The 16448-nt window shown below is 38.2% G+C and overlaps 1 protein-coding gene across 8 annotated transcripts in view; it reads right to left on the bottom strand.

Moving 5' to 3' along the window:
- Positions 1-16448, bottom strand: part of TBC1D5 (TBC1 domain family member 5) — a 448530-nt gene that overhangs the window by 18692 nt on the left and 413390 nt on the right. For all 8 annotated transcript variants that reach the window (XM_087945081.1, XM_087945079.1, XM_087945078.1 and 5 more), the window contains 2 exons: positions 8615-8694; positions 7592-7768 (listed from right to left, as the gene is read on the bottom strand). In XM_087945081.1, the coding sequence (XP_087801207.1) occupies positions 7592-7768; positions 8615-8694 (257 nt within the window). The remainder of the gene's footprint in view (positions 1-7591; positions 7769-8614; positions 8695-16448) is intronic.

Genomic DNA, 16448 nt, shown 5'->3' with positions numbered 1-16448 from the left:
GATATCTCTGGACTGTAGATGGATGTACCTGGGTCCCAGTGGTTTCTGCTAGTTCTGTGCTGATGGCACTGGACATCTTCTGTTGTGAAAGGGAAGTAAGCATGATATGTCTTTCATCTGTGTATTAAATTTCCTTGGCCGACCATTGTATCTATGGTCTTCAACTTTGCCTGTCTTTGTGTTTCTTCAAAAGACCTTGAACAACACATCTTGAAATTCCAGCCTGCTTTGAAATCTTTGCCTGGGAGAGACCTTGCTGATGCAGTATATTTACCTTTTGTCTCGTTTCTGTGCTCAGTTTTGCCAAGGTGTATGACCTGTGACATCGAACTGTTTTCCATAACCTCAATCTCAACTTCAACCTTGTAGCAGAATTTGGCTGTTTCTCATCCAATTTTAACCTCCCACATAGCTATTTCTGTTTCAGTTAATGACTGTGTTTCAACCTTGCAAGTGTAAGAATTGATGCTGTTTTGAAGGCAAAGGGTGGTCACACAAATATTGATTTGATTTGGATTTGTCTTCTGTTTCTTTACTTTCCATTTTTGTTAATTGAGAAAAATAAACGATCAACACTTCTATTTCTAAAACTTTCTTAAAATTATAGCATTTTTGCATAACTGCCTAACACTTTGTATTGAATGTACAACTATCACCCAATTTTAGCATGTACTGCTGTTATGAAAATGAGATATAATTGGAGTGTTTTCTGATATAGCCCTTTCCTGTAAAGAAAACAAGGGGAAAGTGCGAATGATAATAAGTCACACTACAAGGATATTCAGGGTGGACATTCTGAGAGTAATCTCCCATCCAACCCAAACTGGCCCTTCTGTCTTAAAAAATATGAAAGATTTCTTATATTCTAACTGCTTCATCTCAAATTAGTTTTTTCCTCTGACAATGTCTGCTGCTTTCTCTTTTTCAACTGGCTCCATAATTTATCATTAGAGAAAAAAAAGACAAATAACTAGACGTTTCTGCTTACCACTTTAAAGTATTTAAACTAAAATTCCCTTAAATACATATTTAAGTATAAAACCAAGAACTGCAGTTTTTCATAATTCTTTCTTCTTCAGCTAAGTTTCTACTGATTAGTAACAGATCAAGCATATATGATTATCTTTTCTTCAACCTCTGAAGGAAAACATTGCCAGCAAGATAGAATAGAATAACAGAGTTGGAAGGGAGCTTGAAGGGCTTCTAGTCCAACCCGCTGCCTAGATAGGAAACCCTATACCACTTCAGACAAATGGTTATCCAACATTTTTTTTAAAAACTTCCAGTGTTGGAGCATTCACAACTTCTGAAGGCAAGTTGTTCCACTGATTAATTGTTCTAACTATCAGGGAATTTCTCCTTAGTTCTAAGTTCCTTCTCTCCTTGATTAGTTTCCACCCATTGCTTCTTGTCCTGCCCTCATGTGCTTTGGAGAATAGTTTGACTCCCTCTTCTTTGTGGCAGCCCCTGAGATATTGGAACACTGCTATCAAGTCTCCCCTAGTCTTTCTTTTCATTAGACTAGAGTCATCATACCCAGTTCCTGCAACCATTCTTCATATGTTTTAGCCCCCAGTCCCCTAATCATCTTTATTGCTCTTTTCTGCACTCTTTCTAGAGTCTCAACATCTTTTTTACATCGTGGTGACCAAAACTGAATGCAGTATTCAAAGTGTGGCCTGACCAAAATAAAGTGGTATCAACACTTTATGTGATCTTGATTCTATCCCTCTGTTTATGCAAATGAATCAGGAATTTCCCATAGGAAATTTCCCATTTGGAAGTTTAAATTCTAGCAGGCACTGAATTAATTCAATTCTTCTTATCACTACATCTTCAGGGTTCATTGAAAAAATCGCAATTGGGGCATCATGCTCATTTTTTGTTTGGGATGGTGACAATGGACATCCTTGCTTCTATTTGTTTGTCCATTTATTTTACATTAGGTTTGCTTTACAACATTGACAAATTAATTTTTTAGTATTCTGGAATAGAAAATGGTATTTTTACCATATATTCCAGTATATCTTTTTCTTTTGTTTGTATTATTTTGGAACAAATTATTTTTTAATGGCTATATTCTAATAGATACTATCCCACAGGTCTTCATTATACAGTAAGTGTTGAATAATATTTGTTTTTTTTCTGAACTAACTCTTTTTATTTTCCATACATTGTTTATACAGATAGTGAAGGCTATTTATGGACCAATGTTTTCCCAATTTTTAATGGAATTATTTAAAGGTTCCTACAGTGTACCAGTATTTATCCCAAGGTCCTTACTTCAGAGTTTACTTCAGAGTAACTTTAGATGAAACTTGCTGTGCTTTGGCAAAATACGTTTTTATTAGTTTTATTTTGTGTAACCATTTTTCATTTCAATGGTCCATCATCTAAATAATCCTGGCCAGAAATCATTTTTATCTTGTTAACACTATCTAAGCGCTGTGGTAGATGTCACAGCCTTTTTATGTCTATAGGTCTGGAATTAGCCAAATCTATGACCACATTGTTCCCTAGCACACTTGACTGAACCAAATACACACTTAAACATCCAGAATTATGGGTCTTATAAACCTTTGCCTAACTGCATACTTTCAATTTGAAACTATGTACTTTCAAACTATACACTTTACCAATGAATTAAATATACACCTATGGCATGACTGGTTTCAGGACTTATAGCAGATGTTGTAATGTAACATCTAAAAGCCACAGCACTTCTACAAATACAATCTAAAATATGGATCAAATATTTAGATTACATTTTCATTTTAATATAAAAGGATCAATTAGAGAATATCCATAGGCTCATCAACTTCTTCAAAAGAATCCACTTTACCAGAGAAGGAGAAAACAACATCTCACTGCCCCTCTTGGACATCCTGATCAGCAGAGACCCCAATGGCAAACTAGAAACTCAAGTGTACAGAATAATCATTCACACCAACTCTACTATCAAAGGAACAACCCAACCTCCCACAAAAGAAGCTGCCTAAGACCTTTATTTGGACAGACACAAACTCACCCTAGCAATCCTGATCAACAGAAAGAAATCAGAACACTACCTGGTCGGACCAGTTCTATAGAACCGATTGTTACAATTCTGCGCAGTTCGGAGAACCAGCAAATCGTGCCTCTAGCTGACTCTGCCCCTCCCTGCCCACCCCTTACCGCCCAGTCATGCCTTACCTGGCATACGCGCCCTCCAACTTGCCTGTGTTGAACCTTCATCTAGTTTTTGGTAAGTTGTTATTTTTCCTCCCCTCCCCCAACAATTAGCTGTTCCGACTCTCAGTTGTGCCAGGTGATTTAGATTAGCTAGAAAGCAGGAAATTGTCCCTCCTCCCATTCCAATTCTCCCCCTCCCATTCCAAGTCCCACCCTCCCAGGCAAGCAGAGAAGCCAGGTTGAATCCTGCTTCTCTCTGCTTGCCCAGGAGCTGTTTCCAATGTGGGGGACGACGACTTGGGAGCTTTCTGCTGTCTTGGGAAACTTTTTCTCTCCCCAAAACAGCAGCAGGTGATAGAAGCAGCCATTAACTTGGCTGGAGCCTCCACGTGTTCCTTCCTATTGCTGTTGATGGGAGACAAGAGTTTCCCAGCACAGCGGAAAGCTTCCAAGTCCCCCCCCCCATTAGAAACGGCTCCCGGGCAAGCAGAGAAGCAAGCCAGGTTGAATCCTGCTTCTCTCTGCTTGCCCAGGAGCCGTTTTTGATGGAGGGGATTTGGAAGCTTTCGCTGTTTTGGGAAACTCTTGCTCTCCCCAAAACAGCAGCAGGAAAGAACACGTGGAGAGGCTCGTGTCAGCAAGGCGCCTTTGATTGAGTCCAGGACAGCTGACAGCAGCTGCGGGGAGCAGAGTCTGGAAGCCTTGATGCACCACTTGTGTGGCCGCATGGATGGCGGCGGGAGGGGGACAGATTGGGTCCCGGAAGCCACGATGCCACTGGAATCACCATTGCCGCCTCGCTGCTGCTGTATCCCCCACCCCCTGCAGTTATGATGAGCATAAACCTCGGTACAGGTGACTGACTGCCTCAACTGCTGCTCCCATTGACTGTTTTCTCCGCCAGGAGTGGAGGTGAGAGAGAGAGAGCAGCCCTCTTGGTACGGAGAAAAGTCGCATGTCTCTCACCACGAGCAGCACCTTTAAACTTAGCATGCTTTATAAATGAGGAGGGGGGGACAAGGCTGCTTGCGGAGAAAGCAATATGGGGAGACGCACAACTTTTCTCCCCGCTGAACTGCTCTTGCCAGTGACTCCAGACTGTTTTGCCCAACTAAAACTAGATCAGGGGTCCCCAAACTTGCTGGCTGGAGAATTCTGGAAGTCCACAAGTCTTAAAATTGCCAAGTTTGGGGACCTCTGGACTAGATTATCAAGGAAGAGAGTAACATGCAGCAGATGCCTAGCAAAATTTAGTAATACTGCAGATTGGCTATTTACATTGAAATCAGGTGCAAGATAGTGATGGTAGGAAAATTATTGGGCAGTTTAGTTTGGTATTTATTTCAGTAGGCTGATTTTAGAAAGCTAAACAGGATCAGACTTGGTAAGTACTTGGCTGGGAAGCCAACACAAAATAGGGTGTGGGGAGGAATGGGGTTGGGAAGGAAAGAAGGAAGATAGGATAAAATAACATTTATTGTCATTTTTTTACTGTAAGTACACTGGCACACATTAAAAGTGAAATATATATGCATATCCATACACATACATAACACACATATACACATGCTACACACACATCTCTCTCTCTCTCTCTCTCTCACACACACACAAATCATTGCCCATTTTGAATACATACCAGAAAGGAAGAAAGAATATTGGATACATATACACAGATGTGTGTGAAAAAAGTGCAAAGAAACAGCTTCCAATCTTAGCAGTTGTAGATGAGAGAAAGAGAAATGGGAAATAGAAAGAGGGAGAAAGAGAGAGATGAGGAAGAAAGAGAAAGAGATGAGAGAGAGAGAGATGAGAAAGAAAGAAAGACAGAGACAGAGATACCTGTTTAAAAGAAAATAGAAAAATGGCTCTTTGAGTGTTTAAGGTTGCAGACCCCTGGGTTAGGCAAACACCATGGTCATTAAGTGAACCTTGTGGTCATTAAGCAAACCCTGGTTGTTAAACAAGTCCATTTTCCCCAATGGGCATTTTTAACTGGAAACCAGAAGGAATTATTGGAAACTGGCAAAAACCATAGAAAACCTCAGTCACAAGACTATGGGATGTTGTAACTGGTCATAAGTGTGTGTGTGTGTGTGTGTGTGTGTGTGTGTGTGTGTATGGCTATCAAAATACCAAAAACAGGTCAAGTAGCTCTGGGCAGGTTAGTCATAAATTAGAACACTTGCTAAGCAACTGGCCATTAAGCAAGGACTACTTATATTTGGTTTGCCAGTCACATGGCCACCTAGCCACGCCTACCCTAATCACATGACCACCTAGACACCCGCCAGTCACATGACCATCTTGCCATGACCAGTCAGTCACATGATCACCTAGCCACGCCCAGTCAGTAAGTCATGCCCCCAGTCACATGACCACCAAGCCACACTCACAAATTAGGCCATGCTCACAGAACCGGTTATTAAGAAATTTGAATCTCACCTCTGCTCTATAGAGATTAAATCATTGGCAATGGAGCTAGGCTTATTTGAAGAGTGAGGAATAGGATGCTGGAACAGTCAATTATTTTTATTTATTATTGCTTGATGAAGCCTTCACTTTCCACTAATTTCACCACAATAAAATGGAAATGAGTACTGTACCCTAGAATCAGACATGACTGGACAGGGAAACTTTTATCCTTTTATTATCTTTGTTGACAATCCCTATTATACCTGTATATATCTTTAACAAAATGCAATATGGAAAGATTTGATATCCTACCTTTGAACATGATGGAGATTTAGTAACATTTCTTTTTAAGAAGAGCTCTGCAGATCATCAGATGCAGAGATTGACATAAATGCGCAAGTCTTCCTGAGCTGCACTCTATATTTTACCTACTCTGTATTTTATCTCATTCCTCCACCCCCACTATCAGCAGATATTTTAAATGGTCCTAACCAGAAATGTTTTTTCTATTGAGAGAGTGATCCAATGTAATCATGTGAAAGTGAGTAAATTTTGTGCTATTACATTAGAAGAAATGAAGACAAAAACAGTTTCTGATATCTTCATTGGCCAACTTGGCTTGCTTAAATATATAAATGTATTTAAATAAGCAGTGATTATTTAAATAAAATATATAATTTATTATATTCATATAAATTAAAAATATAAAATATTCCATGTTAAAAATATAAAGAAAAACATAAAAATATTTTAACTTTTTCATTATTTGTTTAATCCACTATAAACTATTTTATGTGATATTTACCGAGAATTTTTTTTGTTATTTGTCTTTTTTTCCTAAAGCCATATTACAAACAAACTAATATATTCTGGAGTAGTATAAGGCTTTTATGTTTATTGAATTGCAATCTAATTTCCTCTAGGCAACTGACACAAAGTTGAAGACTATTTCTAGTAGCAATTTATAAATAGTTGTGAGACTACATTAAATTTGTCATTAAAAATGATGGGGAGCCATAGCATTAGGAACAGGAGTACCCAGTATGTGAACGAACAGGGAACTAATTTGGTGTCTAATTCATCTTTGTAGTTTTAAATGTAAAAGTATATTTTTCCATGGACTCCTGTGAAGTTCTTTTAAAATAAATAAGTCAATACGTTCTTATGTGTTACTTTTAATTTATAGTTGCTAATATTATTAAATGTCACAGATCTTTTAGCTTAGAGGTTACTGATTTTACATTAAAATATTGTAATGATTGATTTCCTATAAAAATTTAGCAATTTTATATGCTAAAGGTGGCTCTATATAACCCGAAGTTTTGCCATATTCTTCTCACTGACGATAAGATTTACCAGCAAAGCAGAAGGGTTAGTATTAGTAGTAGGTGGTGTCTGCAGAATGCAGCTGCCAAAAGAGGAGAGATGGGGAATAGATCGGGGTGGGTTATGGGAGTTGAAATATATGTTGTAGTTCTAAGTGTGAGCATGCTGCCAAACATCCAAATTTTGATCACATGACCACAGGGTGCTGCAACAACTATTAATTTCAAGGACTGGCCATAACTATCAATTCTTTTCAGCACTATTGTCATTTAGATCAGTTGTTGAATGAATGGTAGTTAAACAAGAACTACTTGTATCGGAACAAATGCTAAGGCTTAATGTTAGCCTAGAACAGGGGTGTCAAACTCGCAGCCCGCAGGCCAGTTATGTCACGTGCTGGCCATACCCACCGCCGGTTTAGCAAAGGGGAAAAAAGTCACAATACGTCAAGTGACGACAATGTGACGGTGCGATTTTGACACCACTGGCCTAGAAGATAGATTTGTTAAAATTAAAATGAAAAGATAATACTAAATATTAAAACTACAAAACACACAAATTCAGTGAGCTGCATATGATTGGGTCTTTATAAGTTTTTAAATTATTTTTGAACTATAGCAATACACTTTTTGATGGATACATTCTCTTCAAGGATTTCACTGAAAAGCATGCATTTTACCTCCTTCAGTAGAGGGACAGACTGCTTTGGAGCTGAGGGGTTTTCTATATTTTCCACTGCCCTCTTGCTCTGATTGCTGGAACAATAATGATCATCTTCTATTGTAATCTGTTCATTCTCTTCTGCTTCCAGTTGACTCTGATTGAAACGGAGGGAGCCTTTCAGAATATCCTTAATCTATTGAAGATAAGGGAAAAAAATGCATGCTTTGGATGAATTCTAAAAAAGTCTACCTAGATTCTCTTGAGAGAACTATCCTATCATCAACTATCAACTATCCTATCATCCTATCACCCTATCCTATCATCCTATCTTAAGTGATCAAAACATGTACAAAATAACTAACAGTGTTTCTCAGTAAAAGCTGTAGGGAACTCATGAATCTTTTAGTTAAAATAATGAGGCAAGGCAAATACATTTAAAATAATAAAATATCACAACTGGTTCTGATGTCATTAAAATGCTGATATATACCATGTAAGGTTACGTAAATAATATAATAATAAAACAGTTTAATTGGAATTTCACATGTTTTGCACCTAGCATTTCAGCTTTGAACAGCACCTGGGGAAAACTTGGTATCATTGGGATGAAAGTAAAGTGCCCTACTATGATTCAATCCCCCTGGCAGTACACATTAGAAGCTACACTATTGCATAGTATTAGGAGGGGGTGGGATGGGAACAGATGGGCAGAATTTGGATAGCCATATCTCTCTGGGAATAGTGGCAGGACTTTTAGGTAATTCCTGGAAGAATGCTCTTATCACAGAGTAAGAAAATAGAAAGCTCTGGCTGCTAATGAACATGAGGAAAGTAACAATTAAAATGGAAGGAAATTTCAATCAATCAAGGTATGTTCTCAGAGAAAATTTATCTGGTATTCTAAGACAGATCCATTATGAATAGTCTAGGAAAATTTAGTTTTCCTCTTCACTGAAGAGGAAAATATTAACATATTTTTAAAAATGTTAAGATTTATATAAGAATAAAATATTAAAATTACATTACTTTTCTTCCATACCTGCTTCAGCCCAGCCAAAGAAACTAGAATTTCATCTTCTTTTTCCAAGTGTTCTTGCAGGATGACTTCTTGAATATTTCCTATAATGTCAGTATCAATGAATCAGTCTTCTGTTTATTTCTATCAAACAGACATGCTTTTCTTTTTTTAAAAAGATGTTATTAAAAATCACAAGTAGCTAAGCATTTTTTTTTAAAAAATGTTCAGGATTTTCATAAAGCTGAGGCTATACAATATAAGGATAAAGATAAGCATGACCATTACTGAGCACAAGTACTCTTCAACAGTTGCAGCAATAAGACAGAATGTAAATAGTGTATGTCTCTGACATGGATTTCTGGTATTTCTGGTTGAGGCACATATATCTCATATGGTATTTGTTCAGTTATTTTTTCACCGGACTTCTGTTTCTTTATGTTTAATATATAATTTTATACTTTCTCATTTTAAAGATTATATTTTTAGATCTCCTCTGAATATGACAGAAATACTAGAATGATGTGACATAAATTATTACATAAAAAAATAATTCTAATATTATCAATGATATGGTACATATATGCAATATATTCTCTTAAATCCTGGAGAGAATTTCTGTTCAAAATTTATGTCTAGAAAACATCACAGGCCCCTTTTTATGGAGCTTTGTCTAGTGGCAATAGTTGAAATTAGATGGAACATTTACTTGCTACTGATATGAGAAATAGAACTTCTAGAATACGGTCCATTTGTTATTCTTCCACTGACAGATCTAAGGGATAATAATCCACCCTCATAAACATGGAATATGAAGAATTCTTGAAAGCCCTGAGATATTTTCCAGATGACAGGAATAATGCTGAAGGATTTCTCTTTGGGATATCACAGACCATAGATTCCTATTAATATCTTTATTATCCATAGTCTTAATTTTTTGCTCCATACCTCTGGAAATAGTGGCAGAGATTTTAGGTAATTCCTGGAAGAGTGCCATTTTCCCAGAACAAGAAAAGAAGGATCTATTGGCAAGAAGGTCTGGAGATGGCTAATACACAGCTAGCAGAATTGTTGTTGAAAGATGACCAAAAGTCATTTTGAACATGTTCTTTTTGTACTATGGTGCAATAAAGGCAACAAAGAAGGCTTAGTGCAGCTCAGCAGGGTTTGTACAGTTTTGAGACTTTAAACACGATGCCTTCATTGTTATGAATTTGAATTGGGTATTCTGTGATCAATTTAATCCAATTTTGAGATAAATTGAACATAACGGAGATGTGCTTGAAGCTGTGTGCAACATCGTATCTTTTTAAACCCTCTTTCTTAGCTGCCTGGATCTAACTGAATGAGAGAGGGGCAGGCTGCCTGAGAACAGTGAGAGATAAAGGTACCCATAAAAAAGGGACAGGTATGAAATGCTTTAAAGAAAGCAATAGCAAGTCCACTTCTAAAAGAAAGCTCTGGATCCAATTGATTTTAATAAATACTGGCTAAGCACTAATACTCAGAAAAGAAATTTAGAGGCTACTTACCGTGCAGTTTCAATAATTATTAGGACTATTCCTGTTATGGGTTCAGTTCTGATTTTGAGAGATTGGGAATCTGTGACTGGGGATCTGGAGCACAGTACTGTCATTCTTCCACTCACATATATGCCTTAACCTCATAGTACCTGAGCTGTGGGTTCTACAGGTTCCTTTCAGTCACTGTTATGCTTACTTAACACCTACTATGAAGTCATGGAAAATGATCATCTGAATTAAAATATGACAGAACAAGAACCCTAAGCCATATTATCATAAATTTCTCTGCACCTCCAAAAACCCCTGTTTTGTCAGTCTCACATCTAGGAATAACAGCTCTAACCCCTTTTTCAATTTTAATCTTTGCAATTGTGTATTGATTTATTGACTTGTTTTACTGTATTATCATTAAGGAGCCTCTGTGGCACAGTGATTAGAGTGCAGTACTGGAAGCTACTTCTGTTGCAGCTAGCTGCCTACAATTTGGCAGTTCAAATCCCACAAGGCTCAAGGTTGACTCATCCTTCCATCCTTCCGAGGTGGGTAAAATGAGGTCCCAAATTGTTGGCGGCAATAGGCTGACTCTGTAAACCCCTTAGAGAGGGCTGTAAAGCATTATAAAGCAGTATATATGTCTAAGTGCTATTGCTATTAGTATTATTTTAATGAAGGAAAATATCTGTCTAAATAAAATAAAAAGACAGACCTAAATCTTTTCCATCCTTTTAAAAAAAATTAAGCCTCAAACTTAAAACATATATTAAAATATTAGCTGTGCTTATTGGAGCAAATAACTTCAAACTGTGGTTATCAGACTGATTAGTTTTACTATCAATAATTATGAGTAACTATAGTTTAGAATTTGTACTTAATGCTAATCTCAAATTAATTAAAATATGATCTCCTGGACATGCAAGAAAGAGATAAAGTGTTAGTCTGTGGTTGGCCTAATCCTGATCTCTTACAGAAAGTACTTCATTTAATATATCCAGTCATAGTTTGGGATATAATTTATAGCTTTGATTCTTTTCCTTTTGAACCCTTATTACAACTTTGGTCTAAATTACTGCATTTTCCCAGTTACTCCCTAATGGAAAGATCTGATACATTACTTACAAAGGATGTAGCAATATTATAACATTATAGTTTAATATGTGGATATTACTACATTTGCAGTCAACTTACCTAACCATATGAATTAACACAGTAAATTAAATTAATAGGAGTGAATGGCACAATGCACATAAGCAAATAGTCCTGAACACCTGGTATTTTGTAAAATATCATTTAAATATTAATGGGATATTTAAATGTAACTATACATTATATATAATATATAAAAAGGTATTATTATTTTGTCCAGGTTTGTGGTTGCATTTGTACTGATAACTTTGTATTGCACATATGAAAAAAATGTCTATATAGTAACATTTTAGGTTTGAAGTATGCTTCTGATGTTGCTGTTTTCTGATTTAAAGAAGTAATAAAACTTTCATGAGCTGCATTAAAACAGAGAAAAGCCTGGGAACATCTTTTATGGAACAGTGAACATTTATATTCCACAAATGAATTATGAGACATATAAATTATTTTGCAAAGCAAAGAAAATCTGTTATTATGTCATAAATGACTTTTTTGAGTTAGGACTCATATTGTTCAAAAGCATATAAAAACCATGATTCTTGTTCAGGATCTCTGCAATTAATATACATTCTTCATAATAAGTCTATTCTGTCAAAAGATTGTTTTGTAACCAAATAGATAGACAATGAATGACAACAATAATTCAAAAACTAATTTGTGGTACATATCAGAATATATGCATTGTTTAAAGGTTATGGTTAAATTCTAGATGGCTCAGAACAGTATCAGTTCAATATTTTATTGATATTTAACTATAGTTATTATTAAACTATAATATTATGTTTAACAATATTACAGTGGATCAATGTGGAAGCTACGATATTAAGATAGCCCTTGCATGTACATCTATTCTCCTCACTTTTAATATCTACAAAATGCCTGCATAAGGATGGTATATATCAGTGGTTCCCAAAGTGGGCCCCAGGGGGCGGTGGGATATCTTAGGGGGGGCAATAAGAGGCAAGGGGGTGGCGGGGGGCACTAAGAGGCAAGGGAGGTGGTAGAAGAGTGCTGGAGGTGGGCCCCTCACAGGCCACAATTCAGTTTCCCCCCACCCCACTTGCATGGCTTGCTGGTGGCCAGGAGGAAGGCAAGCCAGGGCTGACCCATTGCCACTTGGATCCCGCCTGGATTATCTGCAGCTGCTGGGCCTTGCCTGCTGGGCCTTGCCTGCCCCTTCCCTCTGCCACCTGCCAGCCTGCGAGGTTTGGCTGAATGCGGGCCACTGCTGTGAAAATGATGCGAGTCAAGCCTCATGAGAGCGGATCTTCCACCCATGGAGCTTGCATAGTGGCGGCCCGAACTTGGCTAAAATGCTTGGAGGGGTGGCTGGTAGAGGGGAGATGCAGGCGGCATAAGCCTCATGCTTCATGGTTGCTTCCTGCACTCCCCCTCAGCAGCCGGACCTGTGAGCCCCAGCAGCTGACAAGATACAGGCTGGCGGGGTGCCAAGTAGTGACAGGTCTGCCCTGGCTGGCTCACCTTTCCTGCAGGTCACTTCTCCCGTACCTCCTGTGGTGGGCGAGGCTGCAGCCTCGCTTGAAGTTCCCAGCCCTTTCTCCAAAAGAGGAAGGGGTGGAAGTCCTACCCATGGTCCCTTTGTTGGACCTGGAAGTCTTGCCTGCTGGCTTTTCTGGGCAACGTGGGACTGGGCATAAACGGACAATTGCGCCCGACCCCAGGGACTCTGGGAGACTCGTCACGAGTGACACTGCCAGGTAACTACCTTGTTGGAAGTGTGTGTGTGTGTGTGTTTCAGGTGGGTCTCTTAGTTTAGAAGGAGAGAGAGAAGGAGGAAGCGAAGGGATAGAGAGAGAGAAAGAGAGAGGGAAAGAGAGAGAGAGAGGAAGAGACAAGAAAGTAAAGAAAGAAAAGGGAAAGAAAGAAAAAGGAAGAGAGAAAGGAAGAGAAAGGATAGACAAGGAAAGAGGGGGATGGAAAGAAGGAACAGAAAGAAAAAGAAAGAGAGAGGGAGGGAGGAGAAAGTGAATGGGATATATGGGAGGGAGGGAGAGAGAGAGAGAGAGAAGAAAGAGACAAGAAAGAAAAGAAAGAGAAAAGGGAAAGAAAGAAAAAGGGAGAGAGAAAGGAAGAGAAAGGAAGAAAAGAGATAGACATAGAAAGAGGGTGGGATGAAAGGGACAGAAAGAAAGAGAAAGAAAGAAAGAAAAAAGAAAGAAAGAAAGGGAGGGAGGGAGGAGAAAATGAATGAGATATCTAATCCAACCACCTGCTCCAGCAGGGTTAGTAGTGTGTGTATGTGTGTGTGTGTGCGCGCGCGCATGGCTGTCAAAACTCCAAAAACAGGTCAAGTAGCTCTGGGGAGGTCAGTCATAAATTAGAACACTTGGTAAGCAAAGACCATTAAGTGAGGATCACTTGTATTTGATTTGCCAGTCACATGGCCACCTGGCCACACTTACCCAGTCACATGACCACCAAAGCATGCACGCCCGGTCACGTGACCACCAAGCCATACCCATCCAGCAAGCCACGCCCCCAGTCACATGACCACCAAGCCACACTCACAAATTAGGCCACGCTCACAGAACCGGTTGTTAAGAAATTTGAATCCCACCCCTGGGTGGGGGGCCCTGAGGATGAGTTTGTAGCACCAAGGGGGCGGTGGACTGAAAAAGTTTGGGAACCACTGGTATATATTAATATTTCTAGGATAACTCCTAACATTAATAATGCAACAAAGCTAATATTAGGGAATACTAAACAAAGACTACATTGGGTTTTTATAGCAAAATTCAGCAGGTTAACAGTCTACTCTCTCACATTATTAAAACTTATGCAGAACCAAACAGTTATTAATGCCCTGGAGTAAGGACCCCCTAAAATTAATACAATGTTGCTAAAGATTTCAAATGTCTTTATGTATATCACAATGGATAGCTACAAAATGTGAAGGCTCTTTTCCACATGTATTAAGCTTGCCATAAAAATCAATATATCATTGTTTCACATGCTGTATTTATATTATGCAAAGCTCTACATTCATTTCTATAATAACACATAGATAGGGTCCCAAATCTACAATTATATTGTCATTGTGTGGTGCCGCAAAACAAGTAGAAGAACACTTAATGAGGAAGCTTTTATATAAAAACACAAATAAAAATTACTACTCTAACATCATTTCTTCCTTTACGTTTTAGGGAATACAATTATAAATTTGGAAATTTGTGGATACCATAAAATCTATGATAAATACTAGTATCATGGTTACAAAATAGTTACAAAAGTTGCTTGGAATTCTAACAACATCCAATTTGTGGACAAATTATAGATAAAGTAGGGAAAATCCATCCAAATCCAGTTTCTGATAAGGCTTACTATTGCAGAAAAAAGTTATGTAAATAAAATGAAAAATGTTGCAATATAAATTAAATGAGAATCCTAGCAAAGGTTTGACAACGATCAATCCCAAAGCAAGAACTGCAGCAAATAAATTTAGTAAGAATAACACCTAGACTTAATAATTGTCAATACGAAAGAAAAATGGTACGTGGCAGTACTGGAGACAGCAGAAGAGAAAAGAAGTAACTCTAGAGGATTGCAATATACAAAGTCCTGCAAATAGAAACAGAATGACTATAACAAAAAGAAAAAGGGTGTCAATGGTAATAGGCATGTTGGGCACAATCTAGAGATGGGATTCTACCGGTTCTCACCTATTTGCTAGAACCGGTTGTTAACTTTCTAAGCAGTTTGGAAAACCGGTTATTGGAAGAAATCTCCTTTTGTTTTTTTCCACTTTACAGGGCTAATCTTGTAAGGAAGGCAGGAAACATTCTGGTGTTGTTTCTAGCTTAATCTTTATTGCCCTGCTTACAGAAACTGCCTCTCCATTAACCCTTTTACATTCTTGCCAGTATGCCTAGACTTCCTGTCACCAGAGCTTCTCCTGAGTTTTTTCTTTTGTTTGCTGTGCTGGGGCTTGACTTTCTTAAAGGGGAAGGGTTGTTTTAAGATTTTTACACTGCTGTTGGGAGGAAATACTCCCAACCAATCAGCACTTTGAACAAATAATTGAATAATGAAGCAGAGTTGCTGGAAACAAGCTTTTAATGACAAAGAAACAAGATGAGTGACATTCAGCAAGGCTTCTTGGCTAGCCAGAAAGATTGACATTCAAATGTGAGTTTACATACCCTTTCTGAGTTTTGGTCTAAAACTGGTTTTTGGTGAAGTTTAATTCTGTGCTTGATGGCATTTAATCCTGTTTATTGATGGGATAATTTTCCCTATTCAGGAAAAAGATTAATCTCTGTTCCTGAAAAGAAACTGGTTTGAGAAATCTGGCTGGTTCCTGTGCCTATTTGGTCTGGTAATTGGTTTAACAAGCAACAGCTACTGTTGTGATTTAATTGTTTGTATTGTGTTTGGATTTTTTCTTGCCTCATGGTTTCTTTTTCTATCTGGGAAGGGGGTCTTCCTTCACTGCTTTAGTGGTATCTGGCACTGTCCATTAGGGGTGTACTTCCAAGAGACAGGATGCGAGCTTGGCAATGATTTTTTTCTGGGGGGCATATGATCTTTCCTTAAATTTGGATGATTTCCTTAGGATATCTTGTGAGGTGAGTGAGACCAGCTGATGTCTTTAAGTGGTGCAAATGGATCTAAGGATTGCTTTTCCTGGGTGTGCTCTTTCTGGAAAGCTTAAATGACCTCTCTGCTAAAGGGTTTCACTTTATGAGCAAGAGTTGGCTACTGATAGTTATCATTGCATTTTAATTATTTTAATTCCTCAAAGTGCTCTGGCACCTTGCCTCATTTGGAACTCCCCCTTGCAGGTATTTTTAATCTAATGATTGATATTTAGGGCAACTTTTTAAGCAAAGAAGCTTTTAGTATTTTTGTACAAGTAATCCTTGACTTACAAAAGTTCATTTAGTGACCATTCAAAATTACAATAGCACTGAAAAAAGTGACATGACTGTTTTTCACACTACCATTGCAACATCTCCATGGTCACAAGAGGCCAGGTGAGGAGAAGCGTCCCTTGACATGAGTGACGTCGAGTTGGCCGCACCCACCCAGTCACATGACCACCCAGCCACGCCTACCCAGCTGGTCATTAGGGCAGAGAACTGGTTGTTAAATTATTTGAATCCCACTACTGGTGCAATCCCAAAACAAGCACCACTTGGATGCCATCGGCATTGACAAATTCATTATCAGTC

Source organism: Notechis scutatus, chromosome Z (genome assembly GCF_049901735.1).
Source record: "Notechis scutatus isolate UNSWTSFEM ecotype Mainland chromosome Z, rNotScu1.2, whole genome shotgun sequence".
In the NCBI taxonomy this organism is placed as follows: Eukaryota; Metazoa; Chordata; class Lepidosauria; order Squamata; family Elapidae; genus Notechis; species Notechis scutatus.
Note: the sequence above shows the minus strand (reverse complement) of the source record. Positions and strands in the feature narration are given on the sequence as shown.